Below are 25192 nucleotides of genomic sequence, written 5' to 3' on the forward strand. Positions count from 1 at the left end.
GATTTAAACCCAGGTTTCTCTGACTCCACTGTTGTGTGCTTTTAATGCCTTACTATTCAAAATGTGACCCAAGGACCACCAGCATCCTATTACAGGATAGTTTCCCAGAAATGCAGAATATCAGGCCCTCACTCAGACTTACTAAATGAAATTTCACATTAAGGTTTCAGAAGAATTGCATATGCTATATAGTTGTCCCTCGGGTATCGTGGAGGATTGCTTCCAGGGCCTCCTGTAGGTACCAAAATCTGTGGATGTTCAAGTCTTTGATATAAAATGGTGTAGTATTTATACATAACCTACATGCATCCTCCTGTATACTTTGAATCATCTCTAGATTACTTATAATAACTAATACAATGCAAATGCTATGTAAATCATTGTTACACTGCATTGTTTAGGGAATAATGACAAGAAGTCTGTACATGTTCAGCACAGACGCAATTTTTTTCAAATATATTTTTTAATGGAGATGGGGTCTCACTATGTTGCCCAGGCTGGTCTTGAACTCCTGGGCTCAAGTTATTCTCCCGCCTCAGCGTCCTAAAGTTCTGGGATTACCGGCATGAGCCACCATACCCAGCCCTCAAATATTTTTGATCTGTGATTGGTTGAATCCACTGATGTGGAACCTATGGCTATAGAAGGCTAAGTGTACTGTTATCTACAGTATGTAAGCCCTGGCAGGATGGCTAGACCAGCTGAAGGTTTCTAAAAATCAGTTGTTCATTTGGACTTATCAAGGGAAATTTAGAAATACTGGTCTCAGGTTGCATAGCATTGTATCTCTACAATGGGGCTTGAGAATCTATATATTTACAGACTCCTTCTGATGAACTATCAGGTTGGGAAACACTAAAAAATGAGACCAATAAAGGTCGTTTTCAACCCTCAGAGTCCCTAATTTCTGACACATTTTCAGGAGAAGATGAAGAACTCAGTTATGTGTGACTATGAACAAATACTTACCTGTTCACTGAATATAATAGTTTCGAAGTGACTTTAAGTTTCTTTCTAAGGAAATAAAAGTTTCAAGGAGTGGAAATGGAGTGCAGATGGACAGAATCAGAGGATTAAAAAATATAGTATACCAAAAATATGACAATTAATGTATCAATCTTTTATTTCAAAGAATTTTTAATGTATGTATATGTAATAAAACAAGATATAAGCTTGTGATTCCAAAGCAATTTGATTGGTTCTCCTGGATGCCTTACATAAATCAAACTCGTTATTCTGGAGTTTAATTGTTCAATATATATTGGATCCCTATCCTCAAGGAGCCCACATTCTAGTAGAGAAAAGATAAGTAAACAGACAATTGCAATAAAGTGTGATAAAATACTGAGGTATCAATACAAGCTTGTGGATGGTGTCATAACAGGCCACGGAAGTAGCAGAAGGGTAGTTAGGGAAAGATGAGTCCTGAAAGTAGAGTAGCGGTTATATAAGGGAAGAAGGGCATTTCGGAAAGATAGCATAGCATGCCTAACAGCACAAAGGCCAAAGAGAATGTAACAACTTCTGATAATATTGTAGGAACATAGGTTGAGTGTGGAGTGGAATGAAGAGAAAAAGTAGATGAAATAGTCAGAGGATAGATCACAAACATTCTTTATGCCATTCCAAAAAGTATGGAGATTATCCAGTAACTATGGATAGAATTATGAAATTCCAAGGATTATGAACATTATCCAGAATCTTTGAATGGTTTTAAACAAGAGAATGGCACGATGAAATTTTTATTTTAAAAAAATTACTCAGATAGCTGCGGGAAGGGTGGATTTGAAGGGAATGAGAATGAAGCAGGAAAGCTGTTGAGAAACAATTGCACTATGTTAAGCAAGAGATTAAAAGGAGAACATATATTTGAAAGAAATGGCCGGGCGCGGTTGCTCACGCCTGTAGTCACAGCACTTTGGAAGACCAAGGCGGGCAGATCACGAGGTCAGGAGATCGTAGCCATCCTGGCTAACACGGTGAAACCCCCCTCCACTAAAAATACAGAAAGAAATTAGCCAGGCGTGGCGGCGGGCGCCTGTAGTCCCAGCTCTTCGGGATGCTGAGGCAGGAGAATGGCGTCAACCCGGGAGGCAAAGCTTGCAGTGAGCCGAGATCGCACCACTGCACTCCAGCCTGGGCGACAGAGCAAGACACTGTCCAAAATAAATAAATAAATAAAATTGTAGAAGTTGAATGGAATTTTGTGACATAAGTGAGGGAAGCCGGGCACGGTGGCTCACGCCTGTAATGCCAGCCCTTTGGGAGGCTGAGGTGGGCGGATCACTTGAGGCCAGGAGTTTGAGACAGGACTGGCCAACATGGCAAAAAGCTTGTCTCTGCTAAAAATACGAGAATTAGCCAGGCATGGTGACACATGCCTGTAATCCCAGCTACTTGGGAGGCTGAGGCACTAGAATCGCTTGAACCCAGGAGGCAGAAGTTGTGGTGAGCGGAAATCATGCCACTGCCCTCCAGCCTGGGCAATAGAGTGAGACTCTAAAAATAAATAAATAAATAAATAAATAAGAAGTGAGGAGTCAGTTTTCTGATTGGGTACTGGAGGTGGTGCCACTAACTGGGATAGGGAATGCAGACAGAGGAGCAGACTTTCAGAAGAAATGGGGATAGGAAAAAATAAAACTAAAATAAATAGAATTCTAAAAAGAAATGGGAATGGGGAAGGATAATGAGATCAGTTTTGGACATGTTGCGTTTGAGCAGTCTATGGAACAACTAAGTAGAATTGTTGAGAAGACAAATGGATATTTGAATGAGTTGCTCAGAAGAGAGATAAGAACTAAAGACATAGATGTGGATGTCATGAGCATGCACACTGGAATTATGAGAGCAGATAAATTTACCTAAGAAGAGACTGCAGCCAGGTGCAGTGACTCAGACCTGTAATCCCAGCATTTAGGGAGGCAGAGGTGGGAGGATAGCTTGAGCCCAGGAGTTCAAGACCTGCTGGGGCAACATAACGATACTCCATAGAAGTGTATATGATGTATTGTGGATAACAGGAGTCAGGTTTCTCACTGTTGGTGATGAGAGTGAGTGTCTGTTCATGTCCTTTGCTCATTTTTAAATGGAGTTCCTCGGTTTTTGCTTTTTTTTTTTTTTTTTTTTTTTTTTGTTTTTTGAGACAGGGTCTCGCTCTGTCGCTCAGGCTGGAGTACAGCAGCATAATCATGGCTCACTGCAGCTTCAGCCTCCCAGGCTCAAGTGATCCTTTCACCTCAGCCTTCTGAGTAACTGGGAATAGAAGTGCATGCCACCATTCCCGGCTAATTTTTGTATTTCTTACAGAGACGGGTTTTCACCATGTTGCCCAGGCTGGTCTCAAACTTCTGGGCTCTCAAATGCCTGCCTCAGCCTCCCAAAGTGCTGGGATTACAGGCGAGAGCCACTGCTCTGGGCATGTTGAATTGTTTAACTGGTTTATGTAATAGATTCTGGTTATTAGACCTTTGTTGGATGCCTAGTTTGCAAATCTTTTCTCCCATTCTGTAGATTGTCTGTGTACTTAACCATTCTGAATCCATGTTTCATCTTTGTGAATACACACTCAACTCCCTTGCCCAATTCTCCATTTTACTCCACTGGCAAAGCTCCAACGCTATATGAATTTTGTAATTTGTCATTTTGGAGCCTGCACCCAAACTGCTGAATAGTGCAGGAGAATATCACACAACTGAGCTGATTGGTTTCATTTTAAGTTAGATCCATGAGAATGGATCTTAAGTGTCCCTTACAGTCCATTAAACACAAAGGTCAAGAGTTCCTCGATTGTGCTCTGAATACCATCCCTCTTTTTCTCCTCAAGGAATCTGTTCCTTCAGTTATCTTCTTTCTCTTCTGCAATAGCAATCTCTCCTTCTCCTTTGGATCATTTCCATCAGAGTTCAAGCAAGCTCTGGTACTGCTAATCTTAAAAAATAAACAGTCTCCCTTGACCAAGATAAATCTACCTTCAACTTCTATCCCATTTATTTGTTCCTCTATATTACCAACTTCTCATATATAAAATTGTCAACATATGTTGTCTCCACTTCCTGCTGTCCCATTAAATCCTCAATCCATTTCAGTCAGACCTTCACCCCCTACCATTTCACCAAAACAGTTATTGTCACCAATGACCTACATGTTGCCAAATTGAATGGGCACTTATCTGTCCTCATTTTACTCACACTGTCAGCAGCATTCAGCACGGTTGACCACTCCTTTCATTTTGAAGTACACTTTCCTTTTGCCTTTCTTGACACCACAATGTTTTGGTTTTTCTCCTAACTTCTTAGCCACTCCTCACTCTCCTTTGCTACCTGTTCTTCCTTTATCTTATGTTTAAATATTAGTATTCTTCAGTGATTTGCCCTATACCCTCCTCTTTTCAATCCACATCCTTTCATTGGGTGATCTCATCCATTCTCATAAATTTAATGCATTTATTTATTTATTTATTTTTGTGACAGGATCTTACTCTATCTGTCAGGCTGGAGTGCAGTGGCACCATTCCAGCTCCCTGCAACCTCTGCCCCCTGGGCTCCAGAGATTTTCCCACCCCAGCCTCCCGAGTAGCTAAGACTACAGGCATGTGCCACCACATCAAGCTAGTTTTTGTATTTTTTTGTAGAGATGGGGTCTCACCATGTTGTCCAGGCTGGTCTCGAACTCCTGAGCTCAAGCTATTTGCCCGCCTCAGCTTCCCATAGTGCTAGGATTACAAACCTGAGCCATGATGCCCAGCCGATTCTCATGGAGTTAAATGCCATTTTTGCCACTCTAAAAGGAAGCCTTGGCATGGTGGCTCACGCCTGTATTCCCACCACTTTGGGAGGCCAAGGTGGGTGGATCACTTGAGGTCAAGAGTTTGAGGCCAGCCTGGTCAACATGGTGAAACCCCCTCTCTACTGAAATAAAAATTAGCCTGGTGTGGTGGCAGGTGCCTATAGTCCCAGCTACCTGGGAGGCTGAGGCAGGTGAATCACTTAAACTCAGGAGGCAGAGATTGCATTGAGCCGAAATTGCATCACTGCATACTCCAGCCTGAGTGACAGAGTGAGACTCTATCTCAAAAAAAAAAAAAAAAAAAAAAGGAAGCCTTATATTCATTAGTGGATTAGTGGTCACTTCCTCCCCTATCCCCACCCCTGGCTCCTGGCAACTATTAACCTGCTTTCTGTATACAGATTTACCTACTCTGGAAATTTCACGTAAGTGGAATCATACAATTTGTGGTCCTTTTTGACTGCTTTCTTTCATTTAAGATAATATTTTTAAAGTTTATCCGTTTTGTGGCATGTATCAGTATTTCATTCCTTTTTATGACTGAATACTATTCCATTGTATTGATATACCACATTTATTTATCCATTAATCTGTAGATGGGCATTTGGGCTGTTTCCACTTTTTGGCTATTATGGATAATGGTGCTGTGAATATTCATGTACAGGTTTTTGTGTGGCCATGGAATACTACACATCCTTTAAAAAAGTGAAATTATGTCCTTTGCAGCAACATGGATGCAGCTAGAGAACATTACCCTAATATAACTAATACAAAAACAGAAAAACAAACACCACATGTTCTGACTTATAAGTGGGAGCTAAACATTTGGTATTCATGGACATGAAGATGGCAAAAATAGACAATGGTGACTTATCAGTGGGGGGAAGGGTTGAAAAACTATTAGAAATTATGCTCAGTACCTGGGTGACAGGACCAGTTATACCCCAAACCCGAGCATCATTTAATATACCCGAGTAACAAACCTGTACATGTAACCCCAAAATCTAAAATAAAAGTTGATATTATAAAAATAAAAATGAAATAAAAAATTTTTGTGTGGACATTTTTTTTTTCATTTCTCCTGAGTATATAACTAGGAGTAGAACTGCTGGGTCATATGGTCCTCCATGTTTAACATTTCAAGAAACTGCCAGGCTGTTTTCAAAATGGCTGCACCACTTTACATTCCCATCAGCAGTATATGAGAGCTCCAATTTCTCTACATTCTCAACACTTATTATCTGACTTTTTAGTTACATTTATCATGTGGGTGTGAACTAGTATCTCGTGATTTTGATTTGCATTCCCTGATAGTTAATGATGTTGAAGATCTTTTTACGTGCTTATTGGCTATGTGTATCTCTTTTTTGAAGAAATGTCTATTCAGACTCTTTTCCCATTTTTAAATTGGGTTATTAGTCTTTTTATTGTTGAGTTGTAAGAGTTCTTTACATATTCTAGATACAAGTCCCTTAACAAACATATGATTGGCAAACTGTTTCTCCCATTCTGTGGGTTCTCTTTCTACATTTTTTTTTTTTTTTCTGAGATTGAGTCTTGTTCTGTCACCCATGCTGGAGTGCAGTGCCATGATCTCGGCTCACTACAACCTCTGCCTCCCGAGTTCAAGCCATCCTCCCACCTCAGCTCCCGAGTAGCTGGGACTACAGGCATGTGCCATCATGCCTGGCTAATTTTTGTATTTTTGTAGAGATGGGGTTTTACCATGTTGCCCAGGCTGGTCTTGAACTCGTGAGCTCGAGCAGTCCACCCACCTTGGCCTCCCAAAGTGCTGAGATTATAGGCATGAGCCACTGCACCCCGCCCAAGATCTTGAAGATTTATATCTATGTTTTCTTCCAAGAATTTTATTGTATTAGCTCTTACATTTAGCTCATTTATCCATTTTGGGTTAATTTTAGTATATGGTGTAAGGTATAGACCCAAATTTATTCTTTTGCACATGTGTATCCATTGTCCACCATGTGTATACCCAGTTGTGCACCATTTGCTTAAAAGGTTCTTCTTTCTCCCATTTAATGGTCTTTAACACTGTTATCAAAAATCAATTGACTATAAATGTAAGGGTTACCTCTGGACTGTCAATTCTATCCCATTGATCTACGTGTCTATTCTTATGCCAGTACCATGCTGTCTTATGTATTGTAGCTTTGTAGTAAGTTTTGAAATCAGGAAGTGTGAGTCCTCCAACTTTGTTCTTCTCTTTCAAGATTGTTTTGGCTAAGCTGACTATTGTATTTCCATATGAATTTTAGGATCCGCGTGTCAATTTTTTTCCCTAGTAGTTTGAAAAAACACTTAAGAGCTTATCAATTTCTACAAAAAAAAGCCAGCTGAAACTTTTGATAAGAATTGCATTGAATCTATAGATTAATTTGCAGGTTATTGTCCTCTTAACAATATTAATTCTTCCAATCCATGAATATGGAATATCTTTCCATTTATTTAGGTCTTCTTTAATTACTTTTGACAATGTTTTGTAGTTTTCAGAGTATACGTTTGGCGCTTCTTTTGTTAAACCTGCTTTTAAGTATTTTGCTCTTTTTGACGCTATTGTAAATGAAATTGCTTTCTTAATTTGATTTTGGATTTATTGCTAGTGTATAGAAATACAGTTGATTTTGTATATTCATCTTGTATGACACAACATTGCTGAACTATGAGCTCTAATAGACCTTTTTGTGGATGCCTTAGGATTTTCTATATACAAGACCATGCCACCTGTAAATAAAGATAATTTTGCTTATTTTTTCCAATCTAGGTGTCTTTCATTTCATTTTCTTGCCTAAATGTCCTAACTAGAACCTTCAGTACAATGTTGAATAGAAATGTCTTGTTCCTGATCCTAGGAAAGCTATCAGTCTTTCGCAATTGATGATGTTAGCTGTGGAGTTTTCACATGCCCTTTATCAGAGTGAGGAAGTTCTGTTCTATTCCTAGTTTGTTGAGTGTTTTTATCATGAAAAGGTATTGAATTTTTTCAAATACTTTTTCTGGGTCTTTTGAGATGACTGTGTGTTTTTTATCCTTTATTCTATTGATGCACTCAGCACGATTTTGAAGAACATATTGTAAGAACTACTGGAGGAGTCTTCTAGTCACACAGTAGGAAAGTCCCTTTACTTAACCAAAAATATGTTTCACAAGACATTGTTAAAAGCCTTTTCTGAGCCTAGGAAAACAATTGCTCTTCAGGAGCAATCCAAGTGGACAGCCACTAGAAAGAGTGGTTAAAAGATACTCCAATATACCCCTCAAGAAACACTCTGTGATAACAACAAATTTTAGTTGTGTGACTTTGCAAACCCCTTTTTTTTATTTTGAGAAAGTTACAGAGGAAAGATACTCAAACATTAGTAAACTCCATTACTATATGCAGAATAAGCTGAATTGGCCAGAAATACATGTTGGATGTTCTTCCTTCTCCCATTAGATTGTGGAGTCTGAGTGATTCTGGATGTCAAGGCAGAAAGGAGAGCACAGTTAAGAAGTTTGCTTGAAGGAGACAAAGATCAGATGCAATATAGTCAGTGGGATAATTCCCTGAGAAAAAGGAAACTCAAAGAGAGGCTTGCATCTATGGCATGAGTGAAGGAAAGGGAAAGAGACAATACAGTACCCTGATTAAGGGCACCAGCTTTGACACAGACTCCTTTGGTTTGAATCCCAACTCTGCCACTTCCTAGTTAGTGACTTTGAGCAAATTACTTTACCTCTTCAATCCTCAGTTTCCTCACCTATATAATTGGCACAGAGTGGTTAAGAATAAGATATTGTGTTTTAAAGCCTCTGGCAAAATGCCTAGCACATAATAGTTACTCCATAAAAATTGACATTCCAATTCCTCCCTGATTCAGAAAAAAAAGTTACTGATCAGAGAGAATTAATTCAAGTTATAGAGTAAAGGATTCAGGAGGGGGGCATTTATTTTTTCAAACTTTCCAGACAAAAGGTCATGAACCCTGGAGATACATGCTTGGTTTCATGTGGTATCAATTTAGTTTCTTTACACAAGGATTAAGCTAAAGGGAAAGTTTGTAAGTCTTGGTATCAGAGTGCTTTTTTAAAATTTAATTTAATTTAATTTTAAGTTCCAGGATACATGTGCAGGACGTTCAGGTTTGTTACATAAATAAATATGTGCCATGGTGGTTTGCTGCACAGATTAAGCCCCACATGCATTAGTTGTTTATCCTGATGCCCTCTCCCATCCCCCACCAACAGGTCCCAGTGTATGTTGTTCCCCTCCCTGAGTCCACGTTTTCTTATTATTCAGCTCCCACTTATAAGTGAGAACCTGCGGTTTTTGGTTTTCTCTTCCTGCGTTAGTTTGCTGAGGATAATCGCTTCCAGCTCCATCCCTGTCCCTGCAAAGGACATAATTTCATTCTTTTTTTATAGCTACATAGTATTCTATGATGTATATGTACCACATTTTCTTTATCCAGTCTATCATTGATGGACATTTGGGTTGATTCCTCAAGTGCTTTTGACTGTATGTTAGCAGAAAATCCTGCCACAAGCTGGCTTAAACAATAAAATATAATGTATCATCTCATATACAGAACATCCAGACATAGTGCATGCTGCAAGGTTAGTTGACTCAGCAACTAGATAATCTCATGAGCAACACAGGTTCTTTGGTCCCTCTCTCTGCCATCTAAAATGTCCTATTCATCCTAAAGCTAGTTTATTTTGTGGTTTTAAGAAAGCTGTCTGCAGTAATCACTATATGCATGCTTATTCATATCCAATAGGAAGGAGAGATACAGCCTCTCCTTCATGCTAAAACTAAAAATCCTTCATTCGAGCTCACTGGGGTCTCCATTGGTCGCTGTCCATCCCTCAACTTATTAATATAACTTTAGAATTGTCCACTTCTGATTGGCTTAAGCCTAGGTTCCTAAACCAATCACTAGCAAGAGGGAGAGGATTATCATAACTGATTTACACTAATCAGGACCATGAAAATTAGGGAATTAATCCAAAATGTCCAGTATCCAGCTAAGAGGGGTTACAGAAACAGCAGAGGAAATGGAAGGGAAGAAACTACAAGTAAGTGATCCAAGGCTTAAGATTTAATGACTGTCCTACTGGGTTTCAGACTTGCATGGGACCAGTAGGCCCTTTGTTTTGGTCAATTTCTTCCATTTTGAATGGGAGCATTTATCCGATGCCTGTACCCACATTGTATCTTGGAAGTAATTAACTTGCTTTTGATTTTACAGACTCATAAGTAGAAGGGACTTATCTTGTCTCAGATGAGATTTTGGAATGTGGACTTTGGAGTTAATACTGAAGTGAGTTAAGACTGAGGGACTATTCAGAAAGGATGATTGTATTTTGCAATGTGAGAAGGACATGAGATTTGGGAGGAGCCAGGGGTGAAATGACATAGTTTGAATTTGTGTCCTGTCCAAATCTCATGTCTAATTGGAGGAGGGGACTGGTTGGAGGTGACTGGATCATGGGGGTGGATTTCCCCCTTGCCGTTCTTGTGATAGTGAGTTATCATGAGATCTGATGATTTAAAAGTGTGTGGCACTTCCCCCATTGCTCTCTCACTCGCTCTCCTACCCTACAATGGTAAGATGTGCTTACTTCCCCTTCCCCTTCTGCCATGATTGTAAGTTTCCTGAGGACTCTCAGTCATGCCTCCTGTTAAGCCTATAGAACTGTGAATCAATTAAACCTTTTTGCTTCATAAATTACCCAGTCTCAGGTAGTTCTTTACAGCAGTGTGAAAATGGACTAATATAGGAGTAAACCACAAAAGGGATAAACACAGGATCCATGAAATAGTCAGTCCAATTCAGGACTACAGTGAAGAAAAATCTCTGGATGGGAACTATTGTCGAGGGCAGTGGTTTGCAGCCAGTTGTGATTTTGCCTCCCCACTGGCCTGGCAGAAACAATTGGTAATGTCTGGAGACATTTTTGGTTGTCACAAGTTGGAGAGTGTGTGCATGTGTGTGTGTGTGCGTGCGCACAAATGTGTGCTACTGTATTTAGTGGGTATATGAGGCCAAGGATACTGAATTCTACAATGCACAACACAGCCTTCCACAACAAATAATTCTCTGGTCCAAAACATCAGTAGGGCTGAGATTGAGAAATCCTGGTCTAGAGAGTAACAAATCCAGATCAGAATAGGAGAACAGACAGATCATGGAGAGGAAAGTAGGAGAATTGTCAGGCGCTGTGGCTCACGCCTGTAATCCCAGCACTTTGGGAGGCCGAGGTTGGTGGATCACGGTTCGAGACCAGCCTGGCCAATATGGTGAAACCCTGTCTCTACTAAAAAATACAAAAATTAGCCATGTGTGGTGGCACGCACCTGTAGTCCCAGCTACTCGGGAAGCTGAGGCAGAAGAATTGCTTGAACCCAGAAGGGAGAGGTTGCAGTGAGCTGAGATCGTGCCACTGAACTCCAGCCTGGGCAACACAGTGAGACTTTGAAAAAAAAAAAAAGTAGGAGAATATCCATGGAAAGCTTAGTTTTTTACAGAGTTTGAAGGAAATTAAGGGGTGCAATGATGGCAAATAAAAGAAATAGAGAATGGTAAATAAAAATTCCAGAAGAAAAGATACAGTTGTTGGACTCTCCATAGCTTTGCAGGGAACTTTATTTATTTATTTACTTACTTATTTACTTATTTTTGAGATAGGGTCTCACTCTGCCAGCCAGGCTGGAGTGCAGTGGAACAATTTCAGTTCACGGTGACCTCCGCCTCCTGGGCTCAGGAGGAATCACTATCCTATTACCTCAGCCTGCTGAGTAGCTGGGACCACTGGCACATACCACCATGCCCAGCAATTTTTGTATTTTTGGTAAAGACAGGGCTTCGCCATGTTGCCCAGGCTGGTCCTGAACTCCTGACCTCAAGTGATCTGCCTACCTCAGTCTCCCAAAATGCTAGGATTAGAAGCATGAGCCACTGCACCTGGCCAGGGAACAATATTTATATAGTCACAGTAATAAAATACTCTTTACTAATTGTAAACTTCTGGAATTAACTGAAAGGCAGAGCACAGACAACTTTATCATCAACTTTGACAATGTAAAAACACAAATGTAGATGAAAAAAGCCAGAAAGTAAAAGGGGAAGGAGGAAAGATGAAGAAAAGGCAAAAGGACATTAACATCTTCATCTTACAAAGTGGGGAGTACTATATGGTGGAACAATAAAAAAATGGAGTTACATTTGTATATATTAAAGTTATAGGAGGACCTGTAGTAAACTGTATAACTCATCACTAATATTCAGGGTCTTTTCCTACAGATTCTTCTCCACTCCCTCAGAATCAGTTTTGACAACATGTTTTGAGAACGGAAATGTGAGCAAAAGTGACGGATATCATTTCTGGGTGGAAACTTGAGGAGCCAGGACATGATTTGTCACTCTGTTTTTCCCTCTGTCACCATCATTCCAGATAGTGATTATACTATTAGCCTGGGCCCCAGAAGGAAGACAATCATGGCATGGAGCAGACCCCCACACCGTGTGATCAGCAATGGGAATGTAGTGGGAGGAACAGAGCTTAGTAATTTTAAGCACTAAAATTTTTTGATTGTTTATTACTGCAGCATAACCTAAGTTATGCTATGTAACAGTAAAGAAAGTAGCTACAGACGCTCATTGACTTATAATGGGGTTACATCCTGATAGGCTCATTGTAAATTGAATGTACTGTTAAGTTGAAAATGCATTTAATGCATCTAACCTCTCAAATATAGCATAGCATAACCTACCTTAAATGTGCTCAGAACACTTTACATTAGCCTACACTTGGGCAAAATCATCTAACTCAAAGCTTATTTTATAATAAAGTGTTAAGTATCTCAAGCAATTTGTTGAATACTATACTGAAAGTGAAAAACGAAATAGTTGTATGAGTACCTGAAGTATGGTTTCTACTGAATGCATATCACTTTTATACCATTATAAAGTCAAAACATTGTAAGCCAAGCCATTGTAACTCAGGAACCGTCTGTAAAGTGTTGTGAACTATATTGAGAGGATGGAGAGTAGAGAAGTGCAAATGGGGGTGTAAGTGAGCTAAATTCTCATCTCTGAAAGCAGAAAGTCAGTAGATAGCGTTTAAAAAGAAAGTAAGCAGTCATGTTATTTGGAGATATGGAGGAAACTACCAAGAAACAAACAAACCAAAAACTAATAAAAAATAATTAACCGTTATCGTCCAGGGAATAGGCGTAGGATAGGAAGAGGTGGGGCAGGAGGATTTTTGTTTTTATTACAAATTCTTCCAGACTTTTCTATGTTTTCAAATAACAGTGTTTGTGTTTCTCTTGATAATTTTTTAAAATTTCCACTTATTTAACTGTGTTTTATGCAAGCTCTAAAAAAAATTATAATTTCAGGCTGCAGGAACATGGCCATAGAATCCAATGGAAATCTTCTTAAAAGGGAAGTTGTGCTTTGGTTGACTCTGATCTTACATACCTAATTTGTTCCCGAAGAACACTTCACTTTAGACCACCTAACAGTCAAACTGGTAATCTGAAAAGCACCTTCAAAATTCAGACAAAAGTAAATGGATTTTTTTTTGTTTCTGCCATTTAATAAATTTTCAGAGAAAGAAATACATCAACAATAAGGTAATTTAAACTTGGAATTGGCTATTTGCAGACTTGAGGTTGGTCTATAACACACTTTTCAAGGGGTTAGAGTTAAAACTTTTTCTCTATGGATTGTTTTAGATCTGACTCTGTCTTCCAAAGCCTCCTCTACCAGAATGAAAATCTTCACGAAACTCATCCCTTACCTGACCCCCAGATTTACCGCGACCATACTGTTGACCTTCTCTAAAACCTATATCCCAATCAGTGCGGATAATCCATTCATCTAGGCAGGTCCCATTTAGAAACCACATGGCATTTTCAGCATCAGCTCTATTATGGTATTCTACAAAGCAGAAGCCACATGCTGTTTTCTTTATTTTATCCAGGCCCATAAAGATATTCTTGATATCAGATCTACTAAAGAGCTCATGTATTTTCTCTTTGGTTGTATAAAATGAAAGATTCCTCATACTCATTGTGGAGCTTTCCTTCAGTAATTTTTCCTGCTGAAATTTACTGCCACTGAACTGATGGTCCCGGCAGCAGCTCAGCTCCAAAACAGGGTCTTTACACAGAATTCTCAGGCCTTTGGACATGGTGCTGGTTGGGCAGCATGCAGATGGCCGTTTTCAGTCTAGCTTGTCAGCAGTGACACTACCACTGAAAACCTAAGTTGAGTTGAAAAAAAGAGGGACGTCAGAAGGAGGAAAACAGAAGTATAAATCTGTGAATATTTAACATATTTGTGTTCAGATAGAAGAACACTTCAGCTCCTGACCATAAGGATCATGTCAAGGCACACTAAAAATAGACAGCTCCAGTCTCCAAAACATGGTCATAAAATCCAACTTGTCAAGTCTTCCTGAAAAGGAAGTTGTGCTGTCCTTGGTTGACTTAGATCTTATATACCTAATCTATTACCAAAGAGCACTTTTAATAACACCATGCTCTTGGAAAATATGGCATAAAACAGTTAAATGGATCAAATTTGCACAGAGAATGAGCACTAACAATTCTGATTAAGGACTAAGTATCAGATAAATCACATATAATCAATGTTAAAGCACAAGTACAGTTTGGACATACTTTTTCTTAATTTGCAATCCAAGTCCATAACATGGAATCAATATATTGTATTGTTGGGTTACACAAAGGGTCCCTATATACCATCAAATATACAAGTAACACTATAAAAATGAAAACTCTCTGGTATCATAAATTTGACCTAAATTAAGATTAGATTTTATTAGCAATAATTCCACTTGTTCAACAGGTAAAAATTCTTTTTTCTCTTTTACTAAAATTTGCTATAGCATTCAGAGGCATTAAACGTGATTTAGTTGGTTTTAGCTACGCTTTTCAATAATAGGCATTAGGTCTCCCTATTTCTATTCTGCTTTGCAGTGGTTCCCAAATTTTAGCATGAAAGAAATACCACAAAACAAGATTAAAATACAGATTCTTACAGCCCACTCTTAAGATATTCTGATTCAGTAGACTTGGAGAGGGACCAAAGAATTAACATTTTAACCTACACCCCTCAGTGATCCAGATGCAAATAGTCCAAGGATCACACTTTGAGAAACTCTGCTAAGGAAGTGCATTCCTTTAACAAACATTTACTAAGCACTCTACTTGCCAGACACTGTGACAGGTGCTATAAGTACAACAGTGAAAAGACACAGTGAAAATACAATTTTCAGAAATCACTGTGTCCCCAGCACCTACATGAACAATGCCTTGTACACCATAGACACATAATAAATATTTGTTAACGAGTAGATGAATGAATGAGCTCATAATTGAGTGATGAAGGCAGACAAGTAAACAAGAAAATACCATATGGTGTAATGAATACTATTTTAGAGATACTCATGGAGGAAGGGGAGAAGGGAGTTAACATTTACTGGGGATCTACTTTGTGACAGGCACTGTGCTCACTTGCCACTACAACACCCAGGAGAAGCAATTACCTCAGTCTGGGGACAACAGAGAAGGCTTCTAGAGAAGGGACTGCATGCACTGATTCTCAAAGGACAAGGAAGGTATGTGTATGTGTGTGTTGTGGGGCCAGGGTTGTAGGAGTTTAGGGAATGAACCAGGCAGAGGGAACATGTGCAAGGGCAGAACACAAAGAAAAAATAAAAGCCCAGAAAACTGAAAAGGAAGATTAAATAAAACTAGATGTAAACAACAGTGCTGTGCAATTCAAAGCCATGAAAATGGGAGTCCCTATTTAGATGTCATTTGAAGAAAAGTAGGAAGCCCACTGGCCAAAAATCATCTTCCTGACAGCCTGTCAAGGATGTCTGAAAGTATACCACTGGAAACTCATTTCTTTAAGTCATTGACAAATTGCCCCATTAAAAAACAAATATCCCTCCTAGACTTCATTTCCTTTTTTTTTTTTTTTATCTGGTTACTAGATAAGCTATCAGAGAATGTGATAGCTATAGTGGATTTCATTTCATCCAGGCATTGGACAAAGTTTCCCATACCCATAATTCCCTTGTAGATGAGATGGCAAAATATAAGCTGAATGCTTCAGGAATTTGTTGAGATGAGCCTATAACTAGTTGAATAACTATAGCCAAAGAAGCGAACAAATGGTTTGGTGTCAGACTGGAAGGAAAGTTCTAGTAGAGAGCCAAAAGACCCTATTATTGGCCATGTCTTGTTTGGCTCATTTATAACCTGGCTCACTACAAACAAGAGCTTTTAAAATGGTCAGAGCAGTCCGAAGACAATGGGCTGCCTTGAGCTAGGCACCCAGTAGTCAAGCAGTGGAAATGCCCCTTTGAATCAATGCAGTGTTATGAATCAAGCATGAGTTTTGAAGTCAAAAGACCTTGGTTCAAATCTCAACTTCACCACTTACTAGCAATATCACCCAATCACTCAGCTACTTGGAAGGCTGAGGTGGGAGGATCTAGAGCCCAGGAGATCGAGGCTGAAGTGAGCCATAATTGTGCCAGTGCACTCCAACCTGGGTGACAGAGTGAGACTCTGTCTCAGAAAATAAAAAAAAAGTATAAATGTAAAATATTACTTTTAACCTCAACATATGGCAAAAGGACAGATTGATGGATATTGGGAAAGATAACTGACTTTGGAGCTTTGTTTTATAATTTGAGGCATCCCCTACTTTATTCCTCTCTTCACTTGTTTCTCCATTCATTCAATAAACATTTATAGAGCACTATGTTAAATTCTGGGGAAACAATAAAAACTAAGATGCAGCCCCTTCCCTTAGGTAGCTCACAATCTGGGGAGACGGACAACTTCACATATAAATTGCAATGCAATGTAATTATTCTAATCACAGGAGCACACAGTAGGCCCAGAGGTAGCACAAAGAAGGGAGTACAAAACTACAGAGAAGAATGAGGAGGGGGAATCAACTTTCTAAAGGACCTGATTCCTGAGCTTTTTTAACAAAAAATTAACATAGTATTTACTTTTTTGAATAGTGAATTCAGATTTGTGTTACAAAATACAGAATGTACAAATAGGTGGAAAAAGTAAGTCTTCTTCCCACTCCTGTGCCCCGGCCACCCAATCATTGTCACTAGTTTCTTGTGTATCTACCCAGACATACTGAGTCCAATTTTGAAAGCTGAATGAAGATTTGACTGGAAGACCAAGGGGTCATTCTAGGCAGAGAGAACAGTGTGTATGAAGGCATGAAGGCATGGTGGGGGGTATTCAGTCTGACATTATTTGGGCAAAGAAAATAAGGAAAAGATGATAGGAGATAAGATTGGAAGGGTAGACAAGGCCAGATTGTGAGGGGCCTTGTAAGCCTTGTGGAGCAGCATGGACTGTACCAGTAAGCAGTGAGAACCATGATAGGGCTTCAAGCAGAGGAGTGATGTGATCTGATTTGCATTAGAGAAAATGCATTCTATCACAATGTGAAGGATAGGCTAAGGGGGAGTAGGCCAAGAGGCAGGAAGACCAGTTAAGGAGCTATTTGAATAGCTAAAAAATGAAAAGATGATGGAAAGCCTGGACTAATAATATGCTGTAGTAACATAAAGGAAAGACATATCAGATAGATACTTAGAAGATAGACTGAACAGGTCTTGGTGACTGGTTGAATGAGAAATTTAGGATGACTACCAAGCTTTCAGCACTGTGTAGATAGAGGTCAACTGTGTAGATAGAGGTCTGAGTCACCATGGTGTCAGTGGGCAGATAGAGGAGGAAGGGCAGATTAGAATAAAAAAGAGGCATTTGGAACATACTGAGTTTGGTCTTGAGGTACCTGTAGGATGTGCCATATTATACCTGTCAAGTATCAACTAGTATACAGGTTTGGAGCTCTCAAGAGAGGTCTGGGACTACAGACACATATTTGGGGCTCAATAGTATGGTAGATAAAACCATGGGTATTGATGAGATGATCTAGGGGAAAGGTGAGGAATGAAAAAACCTGGGAAAGACTAGCATTTAAGGGGTGGCAGACGAAGAGTCCACAAAAGAGCATAAGGAGTAATCAGAGAGGACTGAGGACAGCCAGAAGATGTGCAACATCACCAAAGCCAAGGAGTAGACACTTTCAAGAGATTCATGAGGACAGAAGTAGGGTGAGAGCAATCAATTATGTTAAATACATCAGAGAGAGAGGTCCAGTAAAATAAATACTTAACATTGTTCATTAGATTTGGCAATTAGGATGCCATTGGTTTACTTAACAAGAGAAATAACAGTGGTGTTCTGGGAACAGAAAAGCCATAGTGGGGGCTGAGTTTTTAACAGGAGGTGAGGCAATGGAGAGTGTCTATACTTTAGAAAAGATTCCATAACAATAAAAGAAGAGAAATAGGACAAATGCCAGTTGGGGATAGAGGTGAAGGAAAATTTGTTTGTTTCCTTTTTTAGGAGTGAAAGTTGATCATGTCTGAAGGTTGATGGGAAGCAGTCAGTAAGCAGAGAAGGAGTTGTTGAAGATACAGATGAGAGGAGGGATAACTGATGAAGTAAGTCCTCAAGGAGGTGAGAAAGAATGGGCTCCAAAGCACATGTAGAGAAATTAGCTGTGAACTGGAGAAGCTATGTCTATTTCTGCAAGACCAAAAAAAAAAAAGAGAGAGGTTAGGACATGTAAGGACACAACTATGTGGCAGGGTGGGGTGAGGGCAGGAAAATGGGTGTTAGCATCCAATGACCTAGATTTTCATAATGGAATGAGAGGTGAGATCATCTGCTGAGAATAAAGTGGATCATCGAAAATGGTTGGTGAAGCAGAGTGGAGGTAAAATGATTGAAAGGATGAAGCTTATAAATGGGTCATCTATGAGGACATTAAGATCACTCAGGATGGTGGCTAGAGTTGGGGTGGAAAGGAAGGCTATCAGTGAGGAGGTGAAGTCCTCAATAAGTGAGAGTACTAAAGTACAGCAGATGACAGTAGGAAGGATTGGAAGAGGGTGACTGTACCATCTCCAGGCCCCATGGGGTAAGAAAGAACAGAGAACCTCTACCACTGAAAACGGAGGTTTCTAGTAGATGTTAGGTAACTGACCCAAAGTAGGTACTCAATAGATGTGAAAAAGTAAATTACTCTTTCTTAAGCTAGCATGATCATAAAATTGCATCAGACCATCACAAGAAGTGGCAGTCCCAATGTACTCCATGCTGGTCAAACTACACAGCGAGCAGTATGTTCCATTTCGAGGTACCGTATTTTAAAGTGAACATTTATAAATCATAGTGCATCTAATGTTTATTGAATGAATGAAGGGTCAAGAAGTAACTGAGGACTGATTAGAAATTGGGGATGTTTAGTCTAGCAAAGAGATGGTTAAATGAGGATGTGACAAATGTCATGAAACATTGAAAGTGCTATTTCTGCTTCATATGATAAAAGTAAGATTAATGGATAGAAGTTAAAAACAGATTACAATTCTTTTTTTCGCAGAGTTTTAAATTCATCCAGTGATAGAATGTGAACTTACCTAATCTATTCATGTGGAGGCTGCATGAACACCTACCTGCTGAAGGTGTTAGAAGGGTCACCCCCAAGGTTAACCTCCCCAAAGGTTAAAGAGAAGATAGAAAAACAATCCAGTTGCCAGGGACCACAGATCATCAAGTTGATCTGTAAACACTGTGAGAGAATATTTCCTACCTAAAAAGTAGAGCTTGGTTGGAGTGGAAAGCTTTCCTTGACTCTTGCTATTGGGGAAAATTAGTCAGAGAGTCTAAAAATAGAAGAAAAACATGAAGAATGGCTCAAAATGATCAGTCAAAATCCTAAGAGGATGGAGGAGAGGAGGTGGCAAAATAAAGTAAATAATCTTCCAGGAAACAAATTTCACTGGGCTTTTGGAGTTGGCAGGACTCTGCAAAGAATCTTTTCAATGATTGCCTTAAACTAATGCTGGGATTGTTTCAACTATGTGAAAGAAACAAGGATCTGGACTCTTTAAAAAGCCAGGCTGCTTCCTGCTCCAGATGAAGGCAATAGCTCTGAGAAAGGAAATTAGAAAGCGCTGGGACAGTAGTGTTACTACATGCCTTACCTTTATAAGACTGTTCCTAATGGGAGAGAGAGCTGAGAGCCATTGTTGAGGAGTGGAACCCTGTGGCCAAATACCTACTTTGTGCCAAGAGAAACTCATGTTTGATTGAGACTGCTTAGTGCTCAGAGTGACAGAAGATGTTCATATGTATTTAACACCTGTATTGAGTAGTTAAACATAAACATGTCATGGGTGTGAGAGATGAGAAATTACTTAATGGGTACAATCTATACTGTTTGGGTGACGGTTACATTAAAAGCCCAGACTTCACCACTCTGCAATATATCCATGTACCAAAACTGCACTTGAACCCCTTAAATTTGTACAAATAAATAAATAAATAAACATAAGCTGAAACAGACTGGCAGAACTAAAGTGGAGACAATGCCCTGAGACAGCCTACAGGAGAAAAGAGGATAATAAGTGACTGTTTAGTGTAGAAGCTGATCTGGATTAAATTAGGAAGCAGGTGTTAATGGATGCTTGAATGTTTTTGTTCATCATTTGCACTATATGGTCTTACTGTTCAAAGTGTTGTCCATGGACCAGCAGGAGCAGCACACCCGGGAGCTTTTTAGAAATGCAGGATCTCAGGCCCCTCCCTAGACCTGCCAAATAATGATCTACATTTTAATGAGTTTTGGGTGCTTTGAGTGCACCGTACAGTTTGAGAAACATTGACATATGTGGCTCCTTAGTTGAACTTTTGCCTAACAAAATTCTCTGTTCCTTCCTCCTTCCTTCTCTCCCTTGTACCACCTCTCCTAGTTTCCCAATCTTTGTTCTTGTGATCTGGCAAATAACTATAATCATGGCTGATAGCCCCAAAAGTGGTATTCCCAATATACCCAGATAAAGAAAAGAAAAGAAACGAGTCATCAGATATATATTGTAAAGCACAGATTTGGGCAGTAGGAAACCATTGACTTGGCCTCTAATTGTGCTGTCTGTGTAACTTTTGTCAAGTTAATTGACCTTTCTGAGCCTCAGTCTGTAAAATAAGGGTCTTTATAGTATTTGCCTCATAGTGTCATTGTGAGAATGAAATGAAATGAGGGGAAGGTATGTAAACTGCCTAGCACAGGGCCTGACACACAGTAAGTGCTCAGTATATGGTAGTCATTATTATTGAAAGCCATAAGTTTTGAAGTAAACTTAGAACTATGTTATGATTCCACAGACTTTCAAAGTCCCCATGAGTCTTTCTGGAGAGCCTCCAGAAAGCCCTGTGTACCTCATCCAATTCAGCTTTCTTGACTCCGGTGCCAGTAGCCAAGCAAAAGTATTTCTTATTCCCTTGGATTGTCTTCTTGTTTTTGCTGAATTACCAAGATTTCTTACTTTTTCATTGCAAATGGCCCACATTTTTAGTACATTAAAGCTAAAAAAATCTTTTGTGGGCTGGCCTGGAAATGTAGTTCAATTTATAACAATTTTTTTCTCCTATGGAAAAATGCACATCACCTTCCAAACAATTGACTTGAGAGTGAACTTTGAGAGCTCAGCCTGTCTGTAAGTTGGAGGCTCCCTGTATGTCAATACATGGAGTGGTCACAAAGGCTAGGTAAACCAAGTCCAGAATTCCAGAGGTGGCTGAAAGACAAATGAGAATGCTACCAGGAGTGGAAAGTAGGGCAAATGGATCAATCTGAGTGCACAGTATCAAGATTTAGAAAGCTAATACAGGAAGGGAGATATACCTCTGGAAGGATATTAAAAAATAGCCACAATGACAACACAAACCATTTTTTTTACTGTATTAGGTCAGGGGCCCCTAATCGGTAGCTTGGGATCTGCAAACAATATCAAGGCCTTGCAAGCTAACTCTCCAACATGATCGCCCTTCTCCCACCCTGCTCTCTGCAGTTTGCCTGGATTCTCAGCTCAGAGAGGAAGACAGTAAGCAGTATCTCCCCAATCCTCTTCACCCCCACACCCTGACAGCCAGCCCCCAGATTCAGTCAACTTCCTTCTACCCTTAATTTCCCTCTTCCCAGGGAGACCAAGGCATCAGGAATATACAACACAGTTTTTCCTTACAAAAAGGATGAGGACTCCTGTATTGGGTACAATGAGATGACTGGTGAAAACAGGGCCCCCAGGATGGAGAGGGCTGGAAAGACAGTAACATAGGACCATGAAAAAGCAAAGTACTTTTGTGTCTTCTCCCTGAAGTCATTAGCAAGAAAACCAATTGCATCTGGGGGAACTCTGGGTTAACATGGCAGCAAGACAACACAGTCTGATACCCACCATCCAGGAATGCCCATTAAAATATCCATGAAGCTCTGCAACAAAAAACTAAAACTTGCACTAGCTACAGAAACTAGGGGAAAAGGGACTGTTGATTGCTAATGGAGAAGGAATTTCTGCTAGCTGTTGTGGGGAGATGGGGTTGGACTGAGGAACATATTTACAACCTACGTACACTCTACCCTCCTATCCAGAACAGCAAAAGTGCAAAACAAAGTTGGGGAAAGCTTTTGATTCACTTCTACCAACTGTCCTTAGATTGGAAATACAGAGGCTGATCAGAAAACCAATGTCATCCCTTTACTATATAGAAAATATTTTCAGAGGCAATAGCAGCTCTGTTCCACTTCTTCTACCATCAGTTCCTCTATTTTATTTTATTTCTTTTCTTTATTTCCTTTTTCTGTTTTGTTTTGTTTTTGTTTGTTTGTTTGTTTTTGAGACAAGGTCTCACTCTGTGGCCCAGGCTGGAGTGCAGTGGCACAGTCACAGCTCACTGCAGCCTCAACCTCCCAGGCTCAAACAATCTTCCCACCTCAGCCTCCTGAGTAGCTGAAACCACAGGTGCATGCCACCACACCTGGCTAATTTTTTTTTTTTTTTTGTAGAGAGGGGGTTTTGCCATGTTGCCCAGGCTGGTCTTGAACTCCTGAGCTTAAGTGATCCACCGGCCTCAGCTTTCCGAAGTGTTGGAATTACAGGCATGAGCCACCACATCCGCCCAGCTCCTCTATTTTCTATATGCTTTGTGGAGACCACAACTTGAGAACACCACGTGGCTGGTGATGGTGGTAGCGGTGGTTGGGGCCAGAGATTGTTATCGGGAAAAGTTCTGAACATAAGCATGCTTGCAGACATTATATCTGAAAAAATGTTATGTGTAACATGTAATTTCATATTACATATATAAACATGTAACATGTACTTTCGTGTAATATGAAATAATGTAACATGTATAAATTGCAGAGCTGAATGACCCAAAAGATCAGAGATGGAAGATTCCATCTATCTTAGTCCAGTCAAACCTAAAAATAACGATAGCAGCAACAATAACACTATCAACTGCCACCATTTTGCTGGGCAATTATATGCCAGACACTATACTAAGTACTTTACATGCCATGCATTATCTTATGTATTCCTCATAGTAAATGTAACTTGCCATTCATGTTTGTTTGAAAAGGTCAGGTAACAATAATGACGTCTACCACATATTGAGCTGTGACTATGTGGTAGGTACTAAGTGTTACAAATCCACCATCTCATTAGATGAATGCCTACTAGGCACTAAAAATGGGCTTGGATAAGCACTCTGTCCTTCTCAATTCATCCTTCAAGCCATCATCTCCTCTAGGAAGCCTTCCTTTACCCTTCCAATCTGTGTTTGGTATGCCCACTCTTTTTTCCTTCCATCACCATTCTGTGCTTCATTCCATGACAATTCTTTTCATATATACTGTCATTGTCTCTTTACTTGCCTGTGCTCCCACCCTGGACACACACACACACACACACACACACACACACACACACACACCAGACTGTGAGCTCCAGAAGAAAACACTGTAGATATTAGGATGTAATAATATATGGCCTCCGTGAAACAGTTCTACAAAGACAGGTTGATGTATATATTAATTAGCTTGATTGTGGTAATCATTTCACAATGTATATCAAAACATCATGGAGTACACCTTAAATATATACAATTCTTGGCCAGGTGCAGTGGTTCACGTCTGTAATCTCAGCACTTTGGGAGGCCGAGGCAGATCACTTGAAGTCAGGAGTTCAAGACCAGCCTGGCCAACATGGTGAAACCCTGTCTCTACTAAAAATACAAAAACTAGCTGGGCATGGTGGCACATGCCTGTAATTCCAGCTACTCGGGAGGCTGAGGCAGGAGAATCACCTGAACCTGGGAGGCAGAAGTTGCAGTGAGCCGAGATCACGCCACTGCATTCCAACCTTGGCGACAGAGTGAGACTCCCTCTAAATTAAAAAAAAAAAAAAAAAAGGCCCGTGCCACCATGCCAGACTAATTTTTATATTTGTAGTAGAGACAGGGTTTCACCCTGTTGGCCAGGCTTGTCTTGATCTCACTGCCTCGGCCTCCCAAAGTGCTAGAATTACAGGAGTGAGCCACTGTGTCTGGCCCCCAAGGACAGCTTTTCAGTTTCCCTCAGTTCCCCATCTTTACATTTTATTTCCCCTTGGTTAATCAGATATTTATTAGGTATCTACCATGCCCAAGCACTGTGCTAAGACAGCTTGTAGAAACAACCTAAGTGTCCATTGATGGATAAAAATGAATTTTTATCCATTCAATTTCCAAACTAATTTCTAATTTTTTTCTAAAAAATTCAATTTCTAAATATAGAAATGGTGGTGTGTATATATACACACACACACGTATGTGTGTGCATATGTGTATATGAGTATATATGTATATGTGTATATATGCATATTATGTTTATATATGTGTGTATATTATGTGTATATATGTGTATGTGTGTATATATATAATAAAATATTATTTAGCCTTAGAAGGAAATCCTGCCATTTGTAATAACATAAATGATCATGGAGGATATTTTGCTAAGTGAAATAAACCAAACACAGAAAGAAAAATGCTACATGATCTCACTTATATGTGGAATCTAAAAAAACTGAATTCATCAAAGCAGAGAGTAGATGGTGGTTACCAGGGGTAGGGTGGGGAACACATGGGGAGATGTTGGTCAAAGGGTTCAAAGCTTCAGTTATATAGGATGAATAAGTTCTAGAGATATCATGTACAGCATGGGGAATATAGTTAACAATACCTTATTGTTTACTTGAAATTTGCTAACAGCGTAGATCTCACTGCACACACACGCACACACACACAAAGTTAACTATGTGAAGAGATGGATATGTTAGCTTGACTGTAGTCTATGTGTGTATATATGTGTGGCGATATACCTATATCTATGTCTATATCTATATCTATATCTATATCTATATCTATATCTATATCTAT

General features: G+C 39.6%; 1 protein-coding gene across 1 annotated transcript in view; it reads right to left on the reverse strand.

The window, feature by feature from the left end:
• Nucleotides 1-12358: 12358 nt before the first annotated feature.
• Nucleotides 12359-25192, reverse strand: part of NCBP2L (nuclear cap binding protein subunit 2 like) — a 17237-nt gene continuing 4403 nt past the window's right edge. Inside the window, exon 2 of the mRNA XM_023202987.2 lies at nucleotides 12359-14061. Coding sequence (XP_023058755.1) covers nucleotides 13528-13989 — 462 coding nt within the window. The 5' untranslated portion in view covers nucleotides 13990-14061 and the 3' untranslated portion in view covers nucleotides 12359-13527. The remainder of the gene's footprint in view (nucleotides 14062-25192) is intronic.

This window comes from Piliocolobus tephrosceles, chromosome 12, assembly GCF_002776525.5.
Source record: "Piliocolobus tephrosceles isolate RC106 chromosome 12, ASM277652v3, whole genome shotgun sequence".
NCBI lineage: Eukaryota > Metazoa > Chordata > Mammalia > Primates > Cercopithecidae > Piliocolobus > Piliocolobus tephrosceles.